Raw genomic sequence first — 14559 nt, 5'->3', positions numbered from 1 at the left:
ATTTCCACTACTTAAATACCTGTGTGAAGAGCATTGTGAAAGTATTAAAAAATAAAATCCACTAATTCTGTTGTCAAGAGTTCATGATGATCATTAGCTTTTAGCCAGTATGATACTCCATAAATCACAAGGTTTTCAAGCAAAATCTATTTTTATAACATAGCTAAGCTAACATTTCTTTCATTTAGTAATATGTTACACACATAAACAAGAAAAAAAAAGATTACATTATTATATTACCCTAAGTTCTAGGAAGTACTGCAGCCAGGAATTCAATACAAATTATTGCAGCAACCTTTAAGTACAAACGGGAAATAATGCAGTAGCTACTTAAAAAATATCCACAGCAGCAAAAAAAAAAAAATTAAGTGAAGCTGAATTACCAACAAGAAACTTTTGAAATGTTCTAAGTCTATAATGTTTAGTTTATCCTGCTACAATACTAGAAGAAGACTGAAAACTTCAATGAAAAATTTGTCTTGTATGCGAGACTTCACACATGTATTTAATGAACAATGTTGATTTTTTACAAAGGAAGTAATTTTAATTCCATTGTCTAGCATCTAATTACACTTAACAGATTTTTATTATCCAACACAAACTATTCTGTACTCAAGTCAGTTAACACTTTACAAATAATTAGCCATAGCTAATCTAGAACATGCTAAGTCATACTGCTAAACACACCTCTACTGCGTGAAGTGTTTTTCTTTTCATCTGTTCTATGAAATAGATCATAAGGATGAGTGATTGGAGTTACAATAACATACTTATGCAAGTGGGCTATTAAACTTACATTTTCGCTCAAGTCAAAAGTCAGGCTCTGATCTAAAAACCTCAGAAGTCCTTCAAATTGAAAAGGCTTTGGAGGAGGCCTGTAGATACTTAACACACTATTTGGATATAAACATACTCTATACAAAACCCTCCTGAAAAAAAGTAAGATACTACAAGAAAGAAATTACCTGGAGTGTCTTGTAATGATCTTGATGTGAAACTACTTTTTCTTTTTTTTGCTTCAAGAAATCCATTTCAAGAATACTATGTTTTTCCAGTAAACATTCTAATTCCTATAAAGTTTACAAAATAAAATATGTGAAGTTACAAACATTTGCAAATTGTGAAAATAGAGATTCGGTTAATCATTCAAACTAATTTCATTTCTTAATACTATGACATTTGATAAAGCAATATCCACAGAGACAAAGGGTTGTGCAAGAAAACTCTGATTGTAGTCTTTAAATTGAGACAATATTTTCAAGAACTATAAGGTATTTAAAATTAAAGGCATGTTCTGAAAGGCCTGTCCTAAGAGAAGCAGCTAAGGTCACTGGGTTTGTCTAGTTTGGAGAAAAGGAGATTAAGGGGTGGCCTCATTGCTCTCTACAGCTTCCTGAGGTGGGGATGCCCTTCATAATATACTTTAACTTTTGGTCAACCTTAAAGTGCTCAGGCAGTTGGACCAGACGATTGTTGTAGCTTCCTTCCAACTGGAACTATTCTATTCTAATTATTTCCATATTTTTAATAGCTTGTTCTGTCTTTCTGCATTTGAAAAGCAGCATATTAAACATACTTTTAGCACATGGTTTCACTAAAAAGGCAGAAATCTCACTACACACAGTCCTAACAATCTATACCTACATCTCCAAAATGAATAAAATTTTAAAATAGTCTGTGGTCTTGCACAGAGGCAGTCTAGAAGCCTGCTCAGCACAAATCAATAGAGAGGGAGGAGAATGACACTACTGACAATAAACTTTCAAATTACTTTCCATACAAAAAGCTACAGATTTATTTTTTCTTAATACAGCTGTTGCTCCTACGAAACTCATTACTACTATACATAAGCTGTTGGCATCCTTTCAGTTGCTCAAGAACAACTGTTTCTGCAGCTACGCAGGAAGTCAGCATAGAAAGAAATGACCTGCCAGATCACTGTACAGCTATTCAAAAGGCACAAGCGAGAGGGTCATAAGGAGGACAGAAAGAGCAGGTCTGCTTAGTTCAGTCCTGCTTTTGGATGAAATAAAAAATAGTTCTTGAGATTCAAAGCCTTTGATTCAACTGTAGAGACAGAAACCGATTGAGCAATGCTTCTTCAACTCAAGAGAGTCTAGCTCTCAGCGTTTCTCCTCTTACAGTCTGTAGTCATGCTTCCCTTCCAGCTCTACTCTACACATTTAATTCCTAGCAAAATCAGTCCATTCCAGAGCTCTTCATCTTTGGCTCTAGTTACTCAACCTCCTCCTCATTTTCATTTCCAACAAGCCATTTCCTCCTTCCTTAGCATACCTTGATAGCAAGGAACAGTATTAAAAATAGCAGATATTAAACTTACTCTTACTCTCCCATGCCTCAGTGACCTTTCACTATCTCACACACATAACTACAAGCATAGCCCTCCTTGGTCATATTCAGGTCAGAAGGAATATGAAGAACTTAGTCTCTAGAGCTCGCAGGTGGAAAAAAAATAATTGTTATGTATTATTTTCATAAAGACAAAGACATTTTCAACTTCAGTGACTACACAATCACTCTGAAAACATGGGGGAATCACTATACCTTCTAACCACATGCCTCCATGCTAAGAAAACTCCCCCATTGCCCTTCGTGTTTTAGACTAGGAAAATATTTTCTTCCTGAAACTTCAGGAAAAAAAAAAAAAATCATTCTAAAACAGACACCAGACATGCAAAAAAAAAAAAAAAAAAAAGTATTTCAGCTAAATTCGGGCAATTTCTCTGCAATTTGGCTAATTTCTACAAAAAATGCATTGCAAGTCTCTGCCAGCTCCAATTCTACGCAAATCTTACACAAATGCCAAATATTTTCATTAAAGATACCATTCATACCTTTTTAATTTTTAATTTTTCCTCTTCAGCAGTGCAAAGCTTGACTTCTAGGTTTGCAACAGCTTGTTGAAGGTAGCTCTTTGGTTCATTTGCTCGCTGTGTCTCAGCATCAACCAAAGCAATGGCTGATGTAACTAAAGTCTTGTCTTCAGTTACATTCAAGGAGGCAACTGGAATATCTGCTTGAATCTAATTAATACGAGAAACAAAATGGTAAGGGAAATGGCAAAGGGAATTTAACATTCCATTTAAGTCAAATTTAATTTCCAGATGACATTACAGAACTTAAGAACTGTAAATACCAAGGTTACTTTTTTGAAACCACACTTCTCTGAAATTGGCCACGCACATTTTCATATGTAGGATATGCTGGCCAAGAAGAAAGCTCCAACAATGGAACAGTGGCTAGTAATCCTAGATAGATTCAACATCAATCCTTCCGATCTCCTTGACTGCTTTTCAAGAATACTTTAGGAGAAGGCTTTAAGGAGGAGGATGGCACAGTTTCCAATGAGATCAAAATACTCAAAAGAGGTGAAAAGAGACAGAAGTGAAACTGAATCATCTATCTCAAAGCATCAGGCTTAAAGGGAAACAAATCCTCCTTGGATTAGGTACTCCATGTTTTCACCCAATGCAGACTGCAAACAGTAGCCATGGAAAGAGAATACAAATTTTCTGTGCTAAAATAAATATCTCATCTTGAGGCTAGATCAACAGAATAAGAGAAATTGAGACATGTCTACAATATTTAGTCAATGCTATTTCAGTGAACTGTAGAAGTATGAAAACTGAAATGGAAGCTTCTAGACTACACAACCCATACTAGATGAAACACTGATAATAAACCCATATTTTCAGAAAAGCACAAAAATAAATTAGCTGAGGTTTAAAATATTTTGTGGTATAATTAACAAAAGCCAAAGCTTTTTTTTTTTCCTTCTTTTTTTTTTTAAAAAAAAGGCAAAAAAAATCGTTTATATCATAGCAAAGGAACTTAAAAGGAAAAAGCTGGTGAATTAACTTCAACTGCTACTTTTTTTAACAACAATTTGAAAGCCAAGAGCACTTGAGATTTGGAGAGGGGTGGTGAAAAGAACATCTTACTGCTTTTATTAAGAGAGGTTTGACTGATCCAATTTAATCCATTCCCTTAACACCTTTCTTTTCCCAGACACTCAAATAATAGACTGATTGTTCAAAAAATAAATATCTCTCAAAGGATCAAAAGAAAGAAACAAACATAGCTGAGATCTTGACTGTACATAGATATATAAGATCCAGTAGACAAAACAGCCAGAACAAAAATTGCAGTTGTGCTCTGAATTCCCCTTCTGTAAGAAGCAAAGAGAAGCTAGATGTGCTAATTTTACTTCAAAGAGCTACTCAATATTAGAGTCTGGCACTGCTGAAAACTGTGATGTTGGAACCTGAAAAGTTGAAGTTTTTTTAACATGAAATCTCAAGGGGGTCTGCAGACACAATTATAGAAGAATACAGATCTCCTAACATCCTTCTCTGTTTTACAGTTTTACATCCTTCTATTTTATTACAGTTTTATGCCCATCATTTTCTTTTAGCTTTATCCAAAAGTGCAAAGTTTGATCTCCATTTCAAAAATAATGTTAAAGGATGTCCTCCCCAGTCCCCTTCTCCTTTTAGTAACACTTGCTAACATTGCGTTCTTTAGTTCGTATTATTTCCTGAGTTAAAATGAGAGTTTATGGAACCAGAACAAGATTAGAAAGACTGAAATACGGCCTACAACTAGAATTTGCACACATAATTATTCAGAAGCTACAAATTGTATTTCTTACTTTTAGTAAGATCAGCAAACCAAATGACTCTCTAATTTCAAAAAGTACTCACAAGCCTTTGTATTCTGGAATATCTAAAGTGCTCCTTTCAGAGAACATACTAGCTTAAGTTGCTAGCCTAGCTCAAACAAGAAAAGATGCAGGTTATTCACATTCCACCACTAGCCAAAATCAAAAAGGGTAGGATCTGTTGTGGCTGAAGAAAAGTATATTTTGATCATCCTGTCAGTAATAGAAATTTACTTACTAAAAACATTGTCAGAGAGGCAGACGAAGAGCTTTCAACACAGAAAATGACCCTGGCTAGCATCAGTCAAAAAAAAGAAAGCCAACACTTTCCCCTCTCAAGGGAAAAAAAAACACACCTTCTGGATTTCTAAGAAAATTCATTGGGTATTATTTGCATCTGGGCACAATTCTCTTCTTCACTTTTTATAGGCTTTCCCTAGAACACTAGGCTGGGAACAAAATACAAAACAGTAACGAATTCATTACTAAGACTGAACTATTGGAGGTCTACTAGCCACAGTCTTTCTGGAAGTGTGAACATAGAGATGCTGCTTAAAGGAAAAATAGGAGTCAGTTTAATCAAAACAAATATTTTGTACAAATTGTTTAAATAGCTCTAGAGAAATGCTTTTAAATGATCAGATTACAGAAGTGGGACTTCACAGTGAAATTCACCGTGAATAGCCCTAGGACTTGAGACTACCTGAAGAATAATAAACCAACTAAGTGGTGGAAACAGGAGGGTTGCAAACTAGTCCAAAATATTTATTGGTTCAGAGAAAGATACGAGCACTTCCTAATTCAGGCATATGCTACTATGCATCCTGAAACAAGGAACTTTATAATCAATAAACTTGTTCAAACAGATGTCACTGCAACCAAGGGCAATAAAAATTCACTTGGGAGGATAAATCTATTTAATTCTTGTCCACAACAATCTTGTATTCTTGTGCTAATCTCCATGCAGAAATTTCCCTCCCTTGCTCACCTAATTGTTTGGTTAGAAACTAAACACTTTCACCCCCTCAAAAAAAGCTAAAATCAGTTCCCAGCAGTACTGCAGCCACTAGGAGAGATCAAGATCACACAACTAGGACTGTGTCAGGTGACCAAAAAAAAAAAAAAAAAATCAACTTTAAATGTAATGGGTATGACATATACATATAGCCATAATCTTTACAGCTTTAACAATAACACATAGTAACACATTTTTTTAGAGAATCCTCCTGCTATTGTTTCCTGTTCCCATGTCTAGCACTAGCAGCATGCCTTTAACTTTTAATAACTCTTTAACACACTTATCTCTCTTGCAGTCCATACCAAAGCAGTATAGTGTCTCCCAGGATTCCAAGATAATTTTAAAATTATTTTACTTCAAAGTCTGTATCACAGAAATCTAAAGACCACTTTTTGCTCTTAAAAAACAATTAAATCTAAATTTACACAGAAAAGATACAATGCTAAGATACTTAGTACATCACGTTCCCATACTGAAACACAAAAATTGTGTTTTTACCAGTTCTTCAAGAGTAGCGTGGTTTAGAACATTGTTGGTTGATTGAACAGCTGTTGCCACATTATCACTTGATAAAGTGAATAAGTCAGAAGGAACCAGGCAGGAAGAAGGCACAGAGTGGTCCAGAAGAACATCAGGAGATATATGGACTTCAGATACTAATATAAGAAATAAAAACAGAAAAACACACACAGAATATGAAGAGGCATTCAAAAATTCATTATGTTTCTGAAATCTATACCTAGCAAAACCTGTCACAGAAGCAACAAGCATAGTCATACTAATGTAAGGTTATGCACCTCTTACAATCTAATTGCACTGAAGAATAACTTGATTCGAAGTTCCTGTATGTCAGTACTATCAACGATATTAAAAAAAAAAAAAAAAGCATTATTAATAGTGACTGGCTATAAAGATACAAAGCTGCCAGCATTACATTTGCCCAATTCTTCCAATTAAATATTTATCTTAGCCCAAGCAACAGTCACATCCTTTAAGTATCTTACCAAACAAAATCTCTACACTTTTGTATATTAAAACCTACAAAATTTTCTTTAAAACCAATGACTACATGTAGACAGTATAAACTTGACATTTCTGAAAGCAAGAAATTCTAGACAGTCAAATCTGAAAAGTTACATGACTCATTTTGAAAGCAGCATACCCCAGGTAACAGAAATGTTAGCAAATGAAAAACAAGGCCAATTCAGAGTTAAATGAGGCTATGCAGCATTATCAACAAAGATCTTTGAACCCTGTCCAATCATGGCAAGGAATGAAACCAGTTCCCTCCAATCTCCTTAGGGATATATTAGTTTCCTACTACTATTTACCACCGTTCCACCACCCCCTTCCAAGTCAAGATGTTAATATTCTGCAGAAAACCAAAATTTATTACAAAAAGAAGCAACTGACAACAATAATTTCAACACAACAGCTGAAAATAGCACCTTTCAAGCCATGCAGATGTCTGCTTACATGTCTGCACACTAGCACATCTCATATTGTATAGACTTCAAAACATCAGTTCTTTCAATGCTGCAAACAAGATCATCAGAAATACTGAATTCTTAGTTGAAACACGAAAAATAGGCTTTGCATTCATCCAATCCATCTGCACTGTTAATGAAAGAATATTAGAAGAAGGAGAAAAAACCTCTCCAGTACTTTGAAGGATATTCTGTTATTCAGAAAGGCATTGAGAATTCTCACTATCAGACCAAATATAAAAATTAGCCAAATTAATCCAAAATGGTAAATCAAGAACTTCAAAATTATATATGCTACCTACAGATCTTCTTACAGAAAGTAAGTATATTGACATGACACAAAGCATAGAAAAGATTCGCAAAAGAACTTAATAAACAAACAAATAAATAGAGCTCCTCTGATACACCTTTGCTCCAGGAAATACAGAAAAAAAAAGTTTCAGTCAAAAATTAATAAGTAAAACTACATTGTATCAATACAGATGGGAGGCCACACAGAAAAACTAACCATTTTTCTAATATATATGGCCAAAGGATAGAAGAAAATTATAGGAAAGTGTTACCCTTTAAGCAGCCAAACCAGCTAAACTCTGGAATGCGATACATGTAAACTTACACAGCTACGTGAGCATTACAGTAAGCAGAGACTTAGTCAGTACAACCGACGGACACAAAGCAGCTACTCAAGCTCACCCTAAAAGCTGAATTCAGCTTTTGGGCACCCAAACAGCTCTCCAACTCATGGACTGAACAGATTACACTTCCATTAAACAAATGGAGGTCGCCTAGGTCATGTAAAAATAGTGAAATAAAGATGTTTACACTTTAGTGCTGGCTTCCATACAGTTGTGTTCCTGTCTCCTAGTTCTTTTGGTTTCATTCTCTCTCATTGTCCTAGATGGTAGTTACATGCTATAGCTCTTCTAAATCTCCAAATACGTTTCAACACCAGACAGCTTCTATAGAATCTATAGTGACTGGATCCAATCTTCCTTTTCCCTAGTGAAGCACCTAGTCAAGCTCTATCGTTACAGAGTTTCTGATAAAAAAGAAGAGAAGTGTAATTAGCTGAGAGTATAAACAATTTCACTAAAACTAAGCAACATATCCAAAAATCTATAATGGTAGAACAGGAACTGAAAGCAATAGCGTAAGTCTTATTTCCTCACAAAATGAAGCTAAAAAAATACCTATCCACAGTTAACACTACCATGAATCTGGTCTCACCTAACACTTGTAAACAAAATCATTTTGAATCCACACAACTTGAATCAGAAACGCCTGATCAGATTGCACTCCCAACACATTCCTAGATGGGAATTCTCTCTTAATTTCACTGAAAAAGCATCTCTCATCCTGTTGTTTTGTTTTTTAAATAACTTCTGTTTTACTTTGAACAATCCACAACAGACAGATTCATGAGGCTCCATCTCAGCCAAAACAGTCCTCCTTTGGAGAACATCTGCTTGATTTGTCCATCTGCTCCATTACATGAGCTTCTTCTGATCTCCAGAGAAGAATTCCTGCCAAAATGAAACACTGACACAGCATGTAGAGATCTAGATTCTGTTCCTACTATTCACTATGAGGAACAGACATATTATTGATAACCGTGGAAAAGCAGAGATAAGACCAGAATCTGTTGACAGGCAAGTACACTGCTAAATTTCAAGATCCTCCTCATAGGCATAAAGGTACACAAACTGGCACCTAAAAAAGCGCAAGAAAATTGACAGTTGAACATCTCTTCTTCAGGAAGGAAAAAACTCTAAAACAAATAAAAAGAAGCAGTCACTTCAATATTCCAGTATGCACTTACTGAATTGCAAAGTGACATCGCCCTTAAAAACCTTATTTTTATTAACTTGCACAACAATGTGCTTCTACTACTAAGCATCTAAAGAAGAAACAAAGAAAAAACGACTTACAGATAATAGTTTCTTTCTTTGAAGTACCTTGCTTATCAGTTGCAAGAACTATTCTAGAGTCTAAAATACTTAAGAGTTACTCTCTTAAATAAAAAAGTGAATGAAGTTACCTTCACTAACATCTCTGAAGTCAATAACTCCACATTCACAATCAGATTTGGCCACCATATTAAAAAATAGCTCTGCTGAAATATTAATATTAATGTTCAATAAATTAAATTATTTGAGAACACCATAAGTGTTAAATTTTTTTCCTCAAAAAAGTTAGGTTATGAATTCAAAGAGTAAAACCCCCTGAAAAGGGTCTAACAATAACAAACCAAGAAAATACCATGAGTTTTGCGGCCAGTAATAACAATTAATAGAGTCAGCCTCTTTGAATCTCTTCTGGAAACCAGGCAAGTTAGTGACAGGGCACTAGAATATTCCATAATTTATTTTAGAGTTCTTAAAAACTTAAATTTTTGTTTTAAGTTCTGACCTGTATTTAATTCAGAGACTAAAACGTAAGACTTCGTACTCCATTACTGTTCTTAGAGAGATCGCATCTTTCCAAAGAACAACTTTTTATTCCTAAAGTGTTTTGTTGGTTTTGGGTTTGTTTGTTTGTTTGTTTTTAATAGATTTTCCTCTTCTTCAACTTTATGAATACATTTACTGAATCCAAGCTAAGAAAACATTGATGTTTGAGTAGTTCCCTCACATTTACCCAAAGCCCAGACACTGAGCACACAGTAGTGATTTCTTTTTTTTTTTTTTTCAGCACTTTCCCATATTAAGGCTGGAAAGAAAAAAGAAGAAATCCATCACACATATAATGACACTAGGTAAGGAGGACTACTTGTTTCTACCTCAGTTAAACACTCAGAAGGAATAGACCCAATACAACAGAGGGTTCTTCGGACTTTGCTAACAGTAGCCAACAGTAGTAGCAAAGACATTTAAGTAGCATGATTGCACAAATGCACGTTGTTTTTCTTTCACTATTTGCTCATTCCTTCATACTTAAAATGCATACTTTCTCACAGAGCTAAGGTCTTCAGACCAGCCCTACTTTGTATTTCCATGTTTATGATGGGTTTCAATTCAAACTTGCAGTCATGAAAGATAAAAAAAAGTAAGTTTGTTCTCACTTCCATTATTTAGAATAAAAGCAGTGTTTTCCTATCAGGGGACACCTCTAGAAAAACCTAACAGAAAGAGGTGTGTGCTCTCCAGTAATTGTCCCGGTGGAAGAGTGAAAAATGGAATAATACTTCTGCTGTACATAACTTCTGCTGTACATACTCTTATTTTTCTCCCTTTCTGAATCAGTAACCACAATTAACATTTATCTGATCTGAAGTATTGCATAGAAAAGACTATTTGCACACACCAATAAACATTTTACCATACTGTAAGTCTACTGAAAAAGAGAAACCTAAAGCTTCTTTAGGTACATTGGGGATAAAAGGAAGACTAGGGAGAATGTGGGCCCTCTCTGGAAGGAAATGGGATACTTGGTTACCAGGGACATGGAGAAGGCTGAGGTACTCAACAACTTTTTTGCCTCAGTCTTCACCAGCGAGGGCTCTAGCCACATTGCTCAAGTCCCAGAAGGCAAAAGCACTGACTGTGTAAATCAAGAACTGTCCACTGTAGGAGAAGAGCACGTTCAAGACCATATAAGGAACCTGAAGGTGCACAAGTCCATGGGACCTAATGAGATGTATCCACAGCCTCTAAGGGAACTGGCAAATGAAGATGCCAAGCCACTGGCCATCATATTTGAGAAGTTGCAGCAGTCTGGTAAGGTTCCTACTGACTGGAAAAGGGGAAATACAACCCCCTTTTTTAAAATGGGAAAAAGGAAGACCTGGGGAACTACAGGCCGGTCAGCCTCACCTCTGTGCCTGGCAAGATCATGGAGCAGATCCTGCTGGAAACTACGCTAAGGCACATGAAATATAAGGAGGTGACTGGTGACAGCCAACACGGCTCCACTAAGGGCAAATCGTGCCTGACCAATTTGGTGGCCTTCTATGATGGGGTTACAGCACCAGTGGATAAGGGAAGAGCAACTGACAACATCTACCTGGACTTGTACAAAGCACCTGACACTGTCCCACACAACATCCTTGTCTCTAAACTGCAGAGACATGGATTTGACAGATGTACCACTCAGTAGATAAGGAATTGGTTGGATGGCAGCACTCAAAGAGTTGCACTCAATGACTCAGTGTCCACTTGGAGATCAGTGACGAGTGGCATTCCTCAGGTGGCAGTACTGGGACCAGCACTGTTCAATATCTTTGTCGGTGACATGGACAGTGGGATAGAGTGCACACTCAAAGTTCGCCAACACCACCAAGTCGTGTGGTGCTGTCGACATGCTAGAGGGGAAAGATGTCATGCAGAGGGACCTTGACAGGCTGGAGAGGTGGGCCTGTGCCAACCTCATGAAGTTCAAGACGGCCAAGTGCAAGGTCCCGCACGTGGGTCGGGGCAATCCCAAACACAGATACTGGCTGGGCGGAGAATGGATTGAGAGCAGCCCTGAGGAGGAGGACTCGGGTGTGCTGGTGGATGAGAAACTCAACGTGAGCTGGCAGTGTGCACCTGCAGCCCAGAAAGCCAACCGCATTTTAGGCTGCATCAAAAGAAGCATGGTAAACAGGTCAAGGGAGATGATTCTGCTCCTCTACTCTGCTCTCGTGAGACCCCCCACACTGTACCCAGCTCTGGAGCCCCCAACATAAGAAGGACATGGACCTGCTGGAGAGAGTCCAGAGGAGGGCCATGAAGATGATCAGAGGGCTGGAGCACCTCTTCTATGAGCACAGGCTGAGAGAGTTGGGGCTGTTCAGCCTGGAGAAGAGAAGGTTCCAGTGAGACCTTATAGCAGCATTCCAGTGCCTAAAGGGGGCTTATAAGAAAGATAGGAACAGACTTATTAGTAGGGTCTGTTGTGATAGGATGAGGGGTAATGGTTTTAAAATAGAGGGAGGCAGATTCAGACTGGACATAAGGAAGAATTTTTATACAATGAGGATGGTGAAGCACTGGAACAGGTTGCCCAGAGGGGTGGTGGATGCCCCATCCCTGGAAATATTCAAGGCCAAGTTGGGTCAGGCTCTGAGCAACCTGATCTAGTTCTAGATGTCCCTGCTCCTTGCAGGCGGGTTGGACCTTTAAAGGTTCCTTCCAACCCAAACTATTTTATGATTCTACGAAATCAACCTTCAAAAAGACAGTAAGAAACCCAAGACAATTTCAAGGGCAAAATTGCTCACTGTAATCAACACTGAGGCCTTCGAAATAATTTCTGATTCCTTCTTGCACACTGAGAAATACTGCAATAGGTTTCAGTGTTTTGTTTTATAACTTTTTATATCCTACAAACATCAGATGCAGAAAATTGATGAGTAACATACTCCTCCTCCATAAAGTTCACCAAATCTTGGGTGTATACAATGGTATCACACTCCAAATTTATCAAAATAATCTCAATAGCACCATAATACATATGAATTTCTGACATCTTTCAGCAAACCTTATTGACCAACAGATTTCAAGGGTAAGACAAGAACTACTTAAAATACCTCGGTATAACCTACCCTAAGACTTCCGTGTCACAAATCACACCAAAAACTCCCATGTTATTCAGAAGTAATTTAAATTCTATATACCTCATTAGATTTAAGTTAGACTTCATGACATAGGCACTGCACAGTTATATTTTATTTTATTAAATACATTAAAATATGCTAATAAATTTAAGTAGTATTTTTGAATAACAGTCAAAATTACAAGAATAAATAATAAAGTTATTTGGGAAAATATCACTTCCTTATTATTAGTTTTCCTTTGTTTCCATGACAAATAAAACTAATTATTCTGTAAAAGAGGAAAGCCAGTAGTGCCAGAAATAAATAAGAACACATAAAGAACATTATTTATGGAGAGCTCATATTGAGACAAATCCTCATCTTATTTTTAAAACTATAATTAGTAGGCATAATTTATTCAACACTATAATACAATAGGCAGAAATCTTTAGTTCCTCACCAAAGAATAAAATGAGAGGAGTTTTCTTTTTCCTAATGCTGCTAAAGTGATGTTTCTTTTTGAGAACGCAGTGAAATCTAGACTAAATTCCCACCACAAAATCAATTGCCCACCACTAACACCTCCTTAATGTTTAAGTTCTACTGATATTGTACATTTATCCACTATCAATAAGCTTTTATTAATTTCTTAAAATCCAGACAGGCACCAGACATTTACATGAATTAATAAAAGTAGCTCTATAATGTTTCACCTTCTGCTTGAGATAAAGGATGTGTAATATATTTTCTAGCTTTAAAAACCGCTTAAGTTAAAAAAAATAATTTCCCGCCCCACTCCCTCAAAGCAACTAAAAGACGTTATCACAGTCAAAGAAATCTAATGGAGGAAGCAACATGTTCAAGTACCATTTTTAAATTTACTTTTTATATGCTTTCCCATCATTTGCCACAGATCTTCCATACTCAAAAGTAAGAATACTCTTTGAGCGAAGAAACTCCATTTCTTCTTCCCACAAGATGTCAATCAGTCTTTGAACTGAATAAACTGTACTTCTCTTTCATTTCTCAAGAAAGCTTAACTTTGACAAGTGCACCTTCACTAATTACTCAGGAACATTCTTATGCTAGGCTTTCACTGCTGTTCATTCTTTTATTTTGTATATACACCTTTCTGGGTTCTCATATTTGCAGTGAATACAGAAGGACAGCAATGCATTATTAAAAATTTTTGTAGTGATTTTATCAATACCTGTAGGAAATGCTGCCCAAGCAATAGCAGGGGACGTAGTCTGCTTTTCACCATTTGCACACTCATAGCTCTCTGCTGCCTGGAAACACGAAAAAATTGTTACATATTTTACAAAATGCTGTAAATTTCTATAAAAAATAGCTGAATATAGTTAAATTTCAAAATTAAGTCACCCAAATAACATACCTCAAATCCTCCGAAGTCATCATCATCCATCTTTCAACTGGTACTAGAATACAGCAGAAATCTTTATTTAAAAACAAAAATAAAACCACTGAATTGTGATATCCTCTTTATTCATAAACCAGCAATAAATGCTTTGTAAAACCAAAGGCATTGTGTCAGTTTCAAAGGATAGATTTGGGTAGAACAAATCACCACGGTCAAGCCCTATAAGTCCAGCAGTATGAAGTAATACAATGCTCTACACTGCAGGAAAAGTTAGTATATTTCATTGTCCAGTCTCATAAAAGAAATCTGCTGATTTTATTATCAACTAGGAGTCAAGAGACAAAATGACTCATGTATCAGTACTTCTGTTACATGATAGATGAGTACAGACTTTCCTCGGATACAACTGCTATCTAGCTCATCTATGTGCTCTTCATAATCTCATCACCTACTCATTTAGAAATGAGTATTCAGTCT

General features: G+C 36.3%; 1 protein-coding gene across 1 annotated transcript in view; it reads right to left on the bottom strand.

The window, feature by feature from the left end:
* The window catches only part of CCDC91 (coiled-coil domain containing 91), a 126177-nt gene extending 112018 nt beyond the window's left edge, over positions 1-14159 (bottom strand). Inside the window, exons 1-5 of the mRNA XM_086758247.1 lie at positions 14098-14159; positions 13912-13990; positions 6198-6355; positions 2856-3044; positions 966-1070 (exon numbers count right to left, since the gene is read on the bottom strand). Of these exons, the coding sequence (XP_086614373.1) occupies positions 966-1070; positions 2856-3044; positions 6198-6355; positions 13912-13990; positions 14098-14127 (561 nt within the window). The 5' untranslated portion in view covers positions 14128-14159. The remainder of the gene's footprint in view (positions 1-965; positions 1071-2855; positions 3045-6197; positions 6356-13911; positions 13991-14097) is intronic.
* Positions 14160-14559: the final 400 nt, after the last annotated feature.

Source organism: Chlamydotis macqueenii, chromosome 1 (genome assembly GCF_036417535.1).
Source record: "Chlamydotis macqueenii isolate bChlMac1 chromosome 1, bChlMac1.mat, whole genome shotgun sequence".
NCBI lineage: Eukaryota > Metazoa > Chordata > Aves > Otidiformes > Otididae > Chlamydotis > Chlamydotis macqueenii.
Note: the sequence above shows the minus strand (reverse complement) of the source record. Positions and strands in the feature narration are given on the sequence as shown.